This window comes from Rutilus rutilus (genome assembly GCF_951802725.1).
Source record: "Rutilus rutilus genome assembly, chromosome: 19".
In the NCBI taxonomy this organism is placed as follows: Eukaryota; Metazoa; Chordata; class Actinopteri; order Cypriniformes; family Leuciscidae; genus Rutilus; species Rutilus rutilus.
In genome coordinates, this window is record NC_140232.1 from 33709132 (window position 1) to 33723236 (window position 14105).

The window sequence follows — 14105 nt, forward strand, 5'->3', positions numbered from 1 at the left end:
GAAGTTGTGATTCTTGTAAATCAATGAGATCTTTATAACAGTATTGCAGATACTGACATTATAATATATATATATATATATATATATATATATATATATATATATATATATATATATATATATATATATATATATATAATGTAATGCAATACAATGATGATTGAGAGATGAACCAATAAACCTTCCTCAAAAGCCTGATGATCATATTTGATGCTCATATTTGAATATGATTTTTCAGAATAAATAAATAAAACTGACATGGATTCAACTAACATTTCACTAATCTTATATTGAATCTGTACTTTGCTATACATCGAAAAATCATTGAATGTCATTGTCAATGTAAGATTATCGGCATTAAGCAGAGTGGGTTATCAAACATTTCTGAATGGTTTGTTTTACAGAAAGCTAGATCTACTCTTGCAGATTCATCTCATCCTCTGTCCCGTGATCTTAACATGATTCCTTCTGCTCTGGCTTTTAGACTTATAAGATGTCAGAATGTTGTGTGCTGTTTCTGTTGTTTATTGTGTGTTTTTTACAGGTTTACAAAGTTTATGCTGCACAAAAAATTACCCTTTGGGCTTATAATAAACTTTGAACTTGAACTTGAATAATCAAATAAACTGTGTTTGAAACTTCAAGCGTTCATCTTGAAATATTATAACAATACAGAAGGTATTCTTATGTTTACCTACTTCATAAAAATCAGTGCAGATTTCACAGGAGAAAGACACATGAACCACGAGCTGAAGGAGCATGTTTTATTATTTGGTTGCATAAAATAAGCTTTTTTGAACCATTGCTGACCCTCAGGGACTTCTGAAGACAGTAATTTTTTTGCCGCCATAAGAGAAGCGGAAGTAAATGTTCCGTTTATGAGTCACATAGGCCGCATATTCCCAATTTTTCCCCACAATGCAGTTCCAGTCGCCCCCATGCCTCTTCTCAAATTCCTATAAAGAAAGACACAGTATTAATGTTCCACAAACTCACATCAACAAAACAAACAAAAAAAAAACAGCACATTTTCACAATACTGAAACAACTGCATTTCACTGAGACATTCCAGTCTCACAGTACAACTCTAGGGAACCAACCTTTCCGATGTATTGAGCAATGTCCCAGTTATCTTCATACCGATTCGAAGCCAGAGAAGCGACCTGAAGAACCTCCTGCTGTAAGTCATAACTCATGTCTGCACAAAGGATCTTAATCTCTGCCTGCCCCATGATTGATGTGTTGCCGTAAGCACCGACTCTGTTTAAATGAGCAAATGCGACAGTAATTAAACAGGACAGAATCTGGAGATCTAAATTTTTTGTGATGGTCCAACAACTCTTCAAGACCTGCTGCCATTTATGTGAAGGAATTACTGGCCCATAATACTATAAGATGCAACCAAACTTTAGTATGACGAGTGGGAATTGTGGAGTTATATTAACAAAAGTTTGGGGTCGGTAAGATTTAAGTGAGGGTTCCCACGCTTCTTGAAAGTATTTCAGACACATGGATTCAAGGCTGGGAAAGTCTGTGAAAACAAAGATAGGTCTTTGAAAGTGCTTGAATTAAACTACATTTTGTTAGAGTAGAATGGTGCAATTACAAAAATTGGCCTTTATGCCGAAGCCAGACGAAACAGCGCTACATGATGAACACGGGAGAAGCGTGGAGATATTTAACTAGCTCAGTGCCAGGAAGAGCAAATTCAATGATGTTTGGTTCACAAAAATGGCTAATCAAAGTTCCAACGAATAATGCCTAAAATATGTTAGTGTTTATAAGCGCAGCGCTGGAAAACAATACAGTATATTGGAGGAAACCAATACAGTATATTTCTGCTGTTCCAAAAGCGTAAGTGTTCTTAAAGTCCCCCTGTGGTGAAAATCCAGCTCTTAATGTTTATTACATGTTTTATGGTGTTTTTAATATGCTTTAAGACAAGCCATGTGTAAATTCATAAGTCGACGCCATTGCTGAGTATTTTCTCCTTAAAACTGCAGTGAACCAAAGACAGTCTCAAAAACACGCTGTGAAATCGCTGGTGTTTCTGACGCCACAAACTACCTTGTAACCAGAGGCGGACAGAGTACACAGCTACATTACTTGAGTAAAAGTACAGATACCCCTTGCTAAATTTTACTCAAGTACAAGTAAAAGTACTACAGTCAGATGTCTACTTAAGTAAAAGTACTAAAGTACTTGTTTTTAAAAGTACTTGAGTATCAAGAGTACAAGAGTACATTTTCTAAATATTGCATTACTACTGCCACAGTGCTTACATTGGTAAACACAGCAAACACTTGAAGCGAAAACTATCATTAACTTGTTCAGAAAATTGAAATAGTCTGGCGAGGTGGGGCCACGGGTTGGCACATTCCCGGGATGCGATATTTTTTTTCCCAGGATGGTAGGAGAAGACTCATGAATATTCATTAGGGAAGTCATCCCTGATTGGTCTGATTACCTACTCCTAACCCCACCCCTAAACCTACCCCTCACTGGGGGTCTTATGACCTCCCTAACCCCGCCCCTAAACCTACCTGTCACTGGGGTTAAGACCAATCAGGGATGACTTCCCTAATGAATATTCATGAGTCTTCCCCTACCATCCTGGGGAAAAAAATATCGCTCCCAGGATGGACCTGCTGCGTCTTCATCCATTGTTTCGTCCATGGTTTCGTCTCTTATCTAAATCTGACCATGGAGTTGACTTTGGCGGAAAGCTGAAGGTAATTGCTGGCTGTCCCAATCAGTGGCGCCTGCACAATCCAATCACATTTGAGAGGGAAACAACAAATTGAGGGTTTCCGAGATGTTTCTTTTTTTCCTTTTTTTTTTTTTAGAAGTAACGGGTACTCACAGTTATGGATATAAATGTAGTGGAGTAAAGAGTACAATATTTGCCTCTCAAATGTACTTGAGTAAAGTCATGAGTACTCCCCAAAAATGATACTCGAGTAAAGTACAGATCCCTCAAAATTGTACTTAAGTGCTGTACTCAAGTAAATGTACTCCGTTACTGTCCGGCTCTGCTTGTAACCAATCAGATCAACGTGTGATCATCAACCAGTGGATTGAACATTCTTCAAAATATCTTCCTTTGTGTTCAGAAGAAGAAAGAAATTCATACAGGTTTAAAACAACTTGAGGGAGAGTAAATTATGACAGAATGTTCATTTTTGGGTGAACTGTCCCTTTAATGACAGATGCAGCTCAGCTTCAGGGGATGTCCCCGTCCCCACCAACCTACGCTCTCTTATCAAAAATAGATAACCAATAACATGGCATGACTGCTCACTGACAAGCTAACTATTCATGAACTGTAACTCTTAGAAATTGGTACCAGAGATACAAACTGGTGTTGATATGTTGGACACGCTAATGATGTGTCATTCTAGTTAACAGTTCAGTAACAGTTAGCCTGATCGCTCTCTACTTACCTTGATAATTATGGACAAATTCCTCGAGGAAAAATGTATATCCTTTATTGATTTTTTTTTCTTTTTGGTGACGTAATCTTCCTCCACGAGTCTCGTAACGTCGGCAAATGTAATAGTTGGCAAAGCCGTTATAGCGAAGAGAGTAGATTGTCTGATACTTTTTCTCTTGCTCAATAACTGGGAATACCTTTCGCTTTCACACAATAACTGGGAATACCTTTCGCTTTCACACAATAACTGGGAATAACTTTCGCTTTCACACAATAACTGGAAATACGTAATCGTTCCGGTCAAGCTTCAATACATTAGAAAAACATACCCGGGCAATCACAAAACAGACCTGAACTGATGTGTGGGAATTTTAAAGTATATTAAAATAGAAAACCATTATTCTAAATTGTAATAATATTTTAATAATATTTATATAAATAAATACATTTTTATTATACATGTATATATGCATGTAATAATATTTTATAACTTAATTATTTTATTGCTCAATTATTATATAAGCACTATATACTCTATAGTGAGAATATTGAGCTCATACTCGAGGAGGGAAAAATAAACAGCTCAGATTTATTCAGAGGCCCAAACTGAGCAATAATATGCAATTTGCTGCAGATGCTGATACAGTATTTATATGGCCATAAAGTAAGATGAAATTCTGATTCTTGTAAATCAGTGAGATCTTTAAAACCGTATTAAGATACTGACACACAATATATATCAATATCTGCCAATAATATGTCTTAGTAAGATAATATTTAAACGCAGTTTTAAAACAATGCAATACAATGATGATTGAGAGATGAACAAATAAACCTTCCTCAAAAGCCTGATGATCATATTTGAATATGATTTTCCAAAATAAATAAATAAAAACAACATGGATTCAACTAACACTTCACTAATCTTATATTGAATCTGTACTTTGCTATACATCGAAAATCAATGAATGTCATTGTCAATGTAAGATTATTGGCATTAAGCAGAGTGGGTTATCAAACATTTGATTTCCTTCTGCTTTGGCTTTTAAACTGATAAGATGTTGTGTGCTGTTTCTGTTGTTTACTGTGTGTTTTGTACATGTTTACAAATTTTATGCTCCACCAAAAATTTCTCTTTGGGCTTATAATAAACTTTGAACTTGAACTTGGATAATCAAATAAACTAAGTGCTGGTCTTGAAATATAATAACAATACAGAAGATATTCTTATGTTTACCTACTTCATACAAATCAGTGCAGATTTCACAGCAGAAAGACACATGAACCACGAGCTGAAGGAGCATGTTTTATTATTTGGTTGTATGAAAGAAGCTTTTTTGAACCATTGCTGACCCTCAGGCACTTCTGAAGACAGTAATTTTTAGGTCGCCAAAAAAGAATTTGATGTAACCGTTCGGTTTATGATGCACATAGAAACCACAGTCCCCCAAAATGCAGTTCCAGGTCCCCCCTTGCCTCTTCTGAAATTGCTATAAAGAAAGACACAGTATTAATGTTCCACAAACTCACATCAACAAAAAAAAACTCAATCTCCACCATCAAGCTCCTGACCAAAAAACAGCACATTTTCACAATACTGAAACAACTGCATTTCACTGAGACATTCCAGTCTCACAGTACAAGAGCACCAACCTTTACGATGTAGTGAGCAATGTCCCCTTGGTTTTCATACAGATTGAAAGCCAGAGAAGCGACCTGAAGAGCGTCCTGCTGCAACTCCTCACTCATTTCAGTTTCATGGATCTTAATCTTTGGCTTCCCCATGATTGGCGTGTTGCCGTAAGCACCGACTCTGTTTTAATGAGCAAATGCACAAGTAATTAAAAAAGACAGAATCTGGAAATATAAAAATTTTTGTGATGGTCCAACAACAAGACCAGCCTGCTGCCATTTATGTGAAGGAATTACTGGCCCATAATACTATAAGATGCAACCAAGCTTTAGTATGACGAGTTGGAATTGTGGAGTTACATCATAAGTAATTACGTGTTTTTTTTTTTTTTTTTAGCACTTTTACTCAGGACATGCTAGCTGGCAATAAAGGATTCCATTCATTGTGCTAAGCTAAGCTAGCGCCGACCCGGTCAAACTAAAAGACAAAAAGCATTTACCCACCTATCTAAATGTATGAAAGAATGTGAATAAGCCCTATTTCAAAAAAAAAAACAGTGGAGTGTTCCTTTAACAAACGATCTATATGAATGCTCTGCTAGTTAACTGGAGATGTTTTATGTATTTGTATTGGTATATTAGTGCAGCAAGATGTTTCAAAAGTGGTGTGGCCAATATCGACCTTAGCAAAAAAGTGGTGGGGACATGTCCCACCCATCCCAACTCTTAGAAATTGGTACCAGAGATACAAACTGGTGTTGATATGTTGGACACGCTAATGATGTGTCATTCTAGTTAAAGGAGAACTCCGGTCAATTTTAACATTGAGCTGAAAGAAATCATATAAAAAATGATGTTTATTCAGCCAGCGCACATACCTGTATTTACATCCTGTTTTCGGTCGAAGTCCACAGTAATCGATTGTCGAGTTCACGCGCATAGGTTTAGTACCTATGATCACGCGCGTGAACTCGACAATCGACTACGGTGGACTTCGACCGAAAACAGGATATAAATACAGGTATGTGCGCTGGCTGAATAAACATTTTTATTAATATCTTTCACATCTACTGCAGTCAGATTCACCCGCGTTCACTCCGAAGGAATCACTCACATTACCTGTGCACTTGTAATGACACATCAAGGGTGTTAAGAGGCTAAAAGCAGGCTTAAAACTTGCCCCATTGAAGTCAACAGGGTGCACATTTTAAAAAGAGGATAACTAGGCAACACCGATTTTTGTCGTTGTTCTCTGTACTGACAGCACTCCAAATGTACAAAAAAATTAGCTCAATGTTAAAATTGACCGGAGTTCTCCTTTAACAGTTCAGTGACAGTTAGTCTGATCGCTCTCTACTTACCTTGATGCACAAATTCCTCAAGGAAAAATGTATATCCTTTATTGATTATTGTTGATTTTTTTTTTCTTTTCTTTGTTTCTTTTTGGCAAAGAGAATAGATTGTCTGATACTTTTTCTCTTGGCCGGGTATGTTTTTCTGATGTGTTAAATGATGTTTTATTAACAAAGTTCGGGAGGAGCACGTTCAGATAATCAAACATAATTAGACACGAGTGGACCACACTCTGTTAATCAACCCAATCAAAGAGGTAAGAGGCGTAGCCTATATATATATACTCCAAACTTACCTCAGTTCGTTGATAGTTTAACAGCCGACGTCTTTTACACGTGCATTCATGACCCTCTATGAAATCCTTGTGAAATATGCAAAAGCTGTGCTTAAAGGGATAGTTCGCCCAAAAATGATATTTAAGCCATGATTTACTCACCCTCAAGCCGTTCGAGATGCATATGTCAATCTTTTTTCAGACGAACACATTTTCAGTTATTTTAGAAAATGTCTTAGATCTTTCAGTGGTTATAATGTGAAGCAATGGGGTCCAGCTCGTTGAAGTCCGCAAATGAGCATGCATCCTTCACAAAAGTAATCCATCCGGCTCCAGGGGGATAAACGAAGGCCTTCCGAGGGTAATCCGTGCGGTTTTGTCGTAAAAATATACATATTTAAAACTTTATAAAGGAAAATAACTGGCTTCCGGTGGCGCTCGGCGCGCGTTCATGGAGATAGAAGCGTCGTGACGTAAAACGAACGTAGAGTTTTGTTTTGCTCTGCTCTCTGGCTGCGCTGTCACGTTCGTTCTACGTCACGACGCTTCTATCTCCATGAACGCGCTCCGAGCGCCACCGGAAGCCAGTTATTTTCCTTTATAAAGTTTTAAATATGTATATTTTTACGACAAAACCGCACGGATTACCCTCGGAAGGCCTTCGTTTATCCCCCTGGAGCCGGATGGATTACTTTTGTGAAGGATGCATGCTCATTTGCGGACTTCAACGAGCTGGACCCCATTGCTTCACATTATAACCACTGAAAGATCTAAGACATTTTCTAAAATAACTGAAAATGTGTTCGTCTGAAAAAAGATTGACATATGCATCTCGAACGGCTTGAGGGTGAGTAAATCATGGCTTAAATATCATTTTTGGGCGAACTATCCCTTTAATCCTTGCATGGTTAATACTGCAATAAATTGTTTCAGAAATATAGCTCTTGTAAAAAAAGTGGTCTCATGGCACATCTTGCCCCTGGTGCGGGGGAAGTTGTGCCTTTGGGGGAATACATTGGGGGTAAATTGTGCCAGTAATTTCTGAAGTAAAACAGAACATTTTAATGTTATGAACCATAATGCTATATGAAAGCAAGATAAATTCAATACAAAATTACTCATTTAAGGTTTATTTAGATATTGTCACCCTGGAATACCATAGCATGTGTTTTTCCTATATGGTCAATTGCATAGGGATATTGTATTGAACATAACTCTGGATCACAGTGTCATAGAGACAAGGGGGCGGGCTCATTTTACTCAGACGACCAATAAGTCTCTCAGGATCATTGTGAAGCTATCAAGCTACGCCCTAGCAACCATTTAGAGCACCATAGCAACACAATATATGATATTTGTGAATCATTTCAGGCAAAAAGGCTTTGGCAATAGATGCCTGTTGACATAGCACTGTCTGTCAGTTATGTAACATAAGAATAAAGTGACTAAGCTCATTTCTAAACATCCTATTGTGACATAGGGCACTTAAAAATGGAATAAAACTTCTCTTTAATAACATAGTGCAAACTCAAAACTGAAATCAGTGTTAGCTAAATTAGACAAATAACAGGCAGGCCCAAGTAAAACAATGATGAGGCATGCCCATCTCCTCACTTCTCAAGATTATCCCCTGTGAGAATGTAGGTCTAGGTGGTCTGGATCTGGCACAACTTAACCCAGGCCCTTTGGCACAAATCACCCCGGACCCACAAGTTTGAAAAACTAGCATGATCCAGCAGTTAAGAGCTAACATCATGCTAACTGTATAGACTCATTGTGTAGCCTACTAAAGCACTAAAACGTGTGAAATGTTTTCAAACTTGTCTATAATTGTTCAGACACTACAATCAAAAAACCTTAATCATAGAAATTTTACTTTGAAAGGGAAAAAACAGTTTTTTGCACTAAAATATGCTTAACTCTCATGCCATGAGTCTCTCTTCTTTGGAGGACGAGTAAAAGTGATTGCTTTTCAAAAGTATGTGGTCACATGACCAATTTCTTCTATGGTTTTCCAGAAACAAGGGTGGAACTACTTCCCCCCTGGCACAAATCTTCTTCTTCTTCTTCTTCTTCTTCTTTTATTGGCGGTTGGCATACCATTTTGGTGCATTACCGCCACCAACTGTTTGGGGTGTGGAGCTTCAATGCGGATTTCTACTAACATGTATTATAATAATAAAAAAAATAAAATAAAAAAAAAACAAATAAAATAATAATAGTAGATATATATTCTTGTTATTCTTAAATTCGATCAAATAGGTCTGTTTCTTTAAGATATCTCATGATAGCTGGCCATGCTGATGGTTTTGATGTAGAAAAGGAAAGTAAACCCTCTACTGATAAATGAGTGAAACCTAATTCTTTAACTTGTTCTAACAGTATGATTCGTTCTGTTCTGTATGCTTCACATTCTATTAATATATGCTCTACCGTTTCTCTCCTGTCACAATTAATGCATAGTCCTGTTGCGTGTTTCCCTGGCACAAATCACCCCACTCTCCCCTATTTATTCACATGAAAAAAACAACATATAGTGGAGTAGATCTCATTAAATGTCTAGGTAAACTCAGTGTACTATTTAAATCGATTGCTGGACATTGTAATGTAATTCTACATATGTCTGATTTATGATTTAGCATTGCATTAGCACGGGCACGAGGCTACATTGCGCATGCGTCGAACCGTGCAAACCGCGCGACGCACACGCGCACCGAACCGAGACAAGCGAACCGAACGGTTAGGATGTTTTTTCATGTACCGTGCCAGCCCTACCATGTACCCATCCTCTGATGGCTACTTCCAGCAGGATAATGCACCATGACACAAAGCTCGAATCATTTCAAATTGGTTTCTTGAACATGAGTTCACTGTACTAAAATGGCCCCCACAGTCACCAGATCTCAACCCAAATCAACTGCAAGATGCTATCCTATCAATATGGGCCAACATTTTTAAAGAATGCTTTCAGCACCTTGTTGAATCAATGCCACGTAGAATTAAGGCAGTTCTGAAGGCGAAAGGGGGTCAAACACAGTATTGGTGTTCCTAATAATCCTTTAGGTGAGTTTATAATAACAATACAGAAGGTATTCTTAAGTTTACCTACTTCATAAAAATCAGTGCAGATTTCACAGCAGAAAGACACATGAACCACAAGCTGAAGGAGCATGTTTTATTATTTGGTTGGATAAAATAAGCTTTTTTGAACCATTGCTGACCCTCAGGCACTTCTGAAGACAGTAATTTTTTTGATGCCCACAGAGAAGCGGAAGTAAAAGTTACTTTTAAAAGTCACCTCGGACATATAGTGACTACGGTCTCCCACAATGCAGTTCCATCTGCCCTCTTGCCTCTTCTCAAATTCCTATAAAGAAAGACACAGTATTAATGTTCCACAAACTCACATCAACATAACTCAATCTCCACCATCAAGCTCCTGACCAGAAAAACAGCACATTTTCACAATAATGAAACAACTGCATTTTACTGAGACATTCCAGTCTCACAGTACAACTCTAAAGAAACCAACCTTTTTGATGTAGCGAGCCATGTCACTGTTATCTTTATACCGATTATAAGCCAGAGAAGCGACCCGAAGAGCCTCCTGCTGCAAATCCTGACTCATGTCTACATGAATGATCTTAATCTGTGGCTTCACCATGACTGTTGTGTTGCCGTAAGCACCGACTCTGTTTAAATGAGCAAATGCGACAGTAATTAAACAGGACAGAATCTGGAGATGTACATTTTTTGTGATGGTCCAACAACTCTTCAAGACCTGCTGCCGTTCATGTGAAGGAATTACTGGCCCATAATACTATAAGATGCAACCAAACTTTAGTATGACGAGCTGGAATTGTGGAGTTATATTAACAAAAGTTTGGGGTCGGTAAGGTTTAAGTGAGGGTTCCCACGCTTCTTGAAAGTATTTCAGACACATGGATTCAAGGCTGGGAAAGTCTGTGAAAACAAAGATAGGTCTTTGAAAGTGCTTGAATTAAACTTGAACTAAATTTTGTTAGAGTAGAATGGTGCAAGTACAAAAATTGGCCTTTATGCCGAAGCCAGAACGAAACAGCGCTACTGATTGGTGAAGGCAGGAGAAAAGCGGCATGAGCGGACGGATCGTGATCACGTGCAGACAGCCTACATGATGAACACGCGAGAAGCATGGAGATATTTAACTAGCTCAGTGCCAGGAAGAGCAAATTCAGTGATGTTTGGTTCATAAAAATGGCTAATCAAAGTTCCATCAAATAATGCCTAATAAAATATGTTGCAGTGTTTATAAGCGCAGCGCTGCTTTGTTTACAGAGGAGAGAGAGATCGGCCAAAATGTCCGGGATTCGGCTTTTGCGTTCTACAGTCGCCATTCATTCATCATGTTTACTGTGGCGAGCAGGACGAGGCTGACGGCCGCGGGAGAATGGCGCGAGGCCGGTGGCGTCATTACTGAGACGCGCCGGGGGGTCTCGCATCTCTCACGGAGGAGCGGGAATTTTCTTAGCAATGGTAAAACGCACATCAACCGATCACTTGTTTAGCGTTCATGTAAACACTACATTCAGATTCACCAATCGGAATGAATTCAGTTAGATTGAAACAAAAGGTGTGCATGTAAACAATGAATGGCGACCGCAGAAAGCAAAAGCTGAATCCCGTACATTTTGAACGATCTCGACGGCCGGACATGTCCGGGAAAAGGAGGATGGTAACCCCTACTTACTCAGCTTTCTCCTACTATTCAGCTTTCTCCACAGAACAAGAGCCTGCTAGCTTAGCTTACAAAGAAAGACGGCTGACACTGTGTACATTCTGTGAGTGAGATCCCACCCTGTATGGGCGGGCTGAAAACATGCGGAACAACGCCATCTACTGGCTGTAGTCTTTAGCCTCTGGCCAGAAAATCCTCCGATGACGCAAAATGACGATTTTTGCGTCGTCGGAGGATTTTTTTCCAGACAAAAAATACATAAATCTCTTGTCTCAGGGGGGATATGAGTGTGGAAAGCATGGTAATTCGAAAATACTACAGGTTTTCTACTAATACAAAGCTTAATGCTAAATCCTGAAGTATCCCTTTAAAACTGCAGTGAACCAAAGACGCTTTGAAATCGCTGGTGTTTCTGACGTCACAAACTACCTTGTAACCAATCAGATCAAAGGCGCGTAGTCTACAGCATAGAGGATATGGCGTAGGTCCAAAGTATAAATCCAAGTATAAATCAGCCTTTAGTTGTTCCATACAGCCACAACACCCAGCGAGAACACTCTTGGTGCACTAATCCTATAATGGTTTTTGACCGGAAGAACCACTCTCGGATGCCACTAATACTGTCACCATTATGTTCAGTTCTTAGACTTTAGGTTGTTTTTATTCATCACCTGTGTTTCCCTGTCTGTTTCCCGCCACCAATCTGTTACCATGGACACTGATCACCTGTATTCAGTCCAGTGTCCGGTATTGTTTGTCAATGTATCACCCGATTGCCTATTCCTGAGTTTGTATTATTAAAGCGTTTGAAATGATGATCATCATCATCTTCTTCATTGCGATGAGCCCTGACAAATACATGTTTCATAAACTTAAAAAATCTCTGAGTCTTTAGGTTCGAGTCGTTCGTTCATCACCTGACAGCAACATAGGCTAAGGCAGGGGTTTTCAAACCCATTGAATGTAGTAATAAAGAGTTGGTTAATGCTTTAAACTTTATCTGTATGATGGGGAAAACACTTTGATTAAGCAAAGATACTGTATTTGTTTGCAGTGGATCTAATCTTCAGAAAATATTATAGCACATAATACAAAACAATAGTAATAGAATCTGCAAATGAACACACTTAATCAGGATTCTTTGATGAATAGAAAGTTCAGAGGAACAGCATTTATTTGAGACTTTACTGTCACTTATGAATAATTAAATTTTTCCTTGTTCAATAAATTTATTCTTCTTTAAAAAAAAAATCTTCCTGACCGCAAAGTTTTGAAAATAATTTGTACATTGTCTTACTTTATTGATGTGGTGATTATCTGATGATTCTCTAATGGTGTCTGAGACGCTCCAGCTGTGAACTAATGTAAATGTGTACCTGACTCCTGTTCTTATACTTCACAACCCGACCACATCTCACTGAACAACATTCCTTCATTAAAATGCCCCACAACTTCATTAATGCTGAAGTGTTTCATTTCTGCACCAGTGAACATTTTCTAAACATATACGGAAACACAAATCAAATAGTATGTGGGGCATTTATTTAAAAAAATGGATTTGTAGAATTTATTGCATAAATGAATACAAACTGAGGTAATACTATCATCTTAACACATACATGAAGCAGCAATATTGAAGCCATCGAAGCCAACAGGCAAACGTGAAACAAAAAATTCATTGCATTTTTACATTTGTCGGAATGTTAAAGGAGTGCTTATAATTGTCACTTGTTGTTCTGTAGAACTTGAACTGAAACCATAGATCAAGTAGGACTAGATTTTTTAACCCTCACATGAATGGCAGGATCTCACACACCGGGTCAGGTATGTAAATGCATTTCAGTCTCAGGGCTGTAGTGGCAAACATTTTTCTAATACTGAATAAGAGACAAACAGGTATCAATTGTCTTTAACAATTATTTATTCCCTTGCAAGGAAAGGTCAGCAGTCATACAGTCATAACAAAGTGCCTGCAGAGTGTGACAACCAGTGGGATATCCTTCATTTATAGTTGTTCCTCCCCCAAGATTGTTTTTACAGAACACTGTAACAGTCTGTCACATGCAATTCTGGTTGCATTTTTCATCAATTAATTTTTTTAATTATCCTTTGACTATGTTCTGGCCCACTATCCAGTGGCGAAAATGTTTTTGGCATTATCTGCCGACCCCTGATCTAGGAGGAGTGACAGTCTACATTTGGGCTTTGTTAAACCAACATATCGATTGCTATGAATGAAGCATCGCACAAAAGCATAGCTTTCACTTAGCGTTGTCGTTCTAGATGTTCTCTATTTAAAGTCAGTTTCAAGTGTTTGATAAATGAAGAAATACTGAGTGCACCTTTAAATGAATTATAACAGATGAAACAAAAGAAATCAAATGACTTAAGCATTTGCTACATGACAAAGTCATAAAAAAAGATTCATGTGTTCAGTGTAGTTTTAAATGCCTCATTTCTAATTACCTGAACATAACTAATAGGACCACGTTTCTGATCACCCAATAATCTGAACATTTTTGATATGTATAATACTTAATCACTAACTATAGATGACAGTGTTCATCCTGACATTTGCACACTAGCATTGATAGATAGATATTGCAATAGTTTTCTAAAAGATAAAAAGAGGTACCAGAGATACAAACTGGTGTTGTTGATCTTTACTGTCCTGTGAGTAGATACATGACACTGTA

General features: G+C 38.0%; 1 protein-coding gene and 2 long non-coding RNA genes across 3 annotated transcripts; all 3 read right to left on the reverse strand.

The window, feature by feature from the left end:
• Positions 1 to 751: 751 nt before the first annotated feature.
• On the reverse strand, positions 752 to 3688 carry LOC311278045. The gene is made up of 3 exons (XR_014625375.1): positions 3444 to 3688; positions 1101 to 1260; positions 752 to 956 (listed from the first exon to the last, which is right to left on the reverse strand). It is a non-coding gene; the product is annotated as an uncharacterized lncRNA (long non-coding RNA).
• A 1039-nt stretch (positions 3689 to 4727) lies between these two features.
• On the reverse strand, positions 4728 to 6600 carry LOC311278855. The gene is made up of 3 exons (XR_014625484.1): positions 6427 to 6600; positions 5087 to 5246; positions 4728 to 4923 (listed from the first exon to the last, which is right to left on the reverse strand). It is a non-coding gene; the product is annotated as an uncharacterized lncRNA (long non-coding RNA).
• A 3254-nt stretch (positions 6601 to 9854) lies between these two features.
• On the reverse strand, positions 9855 to 12764 carry LOC311279169 (uncharacterized protein). Its single transcript, XM_084390474.1, has 3 exons — positions 12707 to 12764; positions 10225 to 10384; positions 9855 to 10059 (listed from the first exon to the last, which is right to left on the reverse strand). Exons 2-3 carry the CDS (start codon positions 10354 to 10356, stop codon positions 9916 to 9918), a joined length of 276 nt encoding a protein of 91 aa, XP_084246600.1. The 5' UTR covers positions 10357 to 10384; positions 12707 to 12764; the 3' UTR covers positions 9855 to 9915.
• Between the last annotated feature and the right edge of the window lie 1341 nt (positions 12765 to 14105).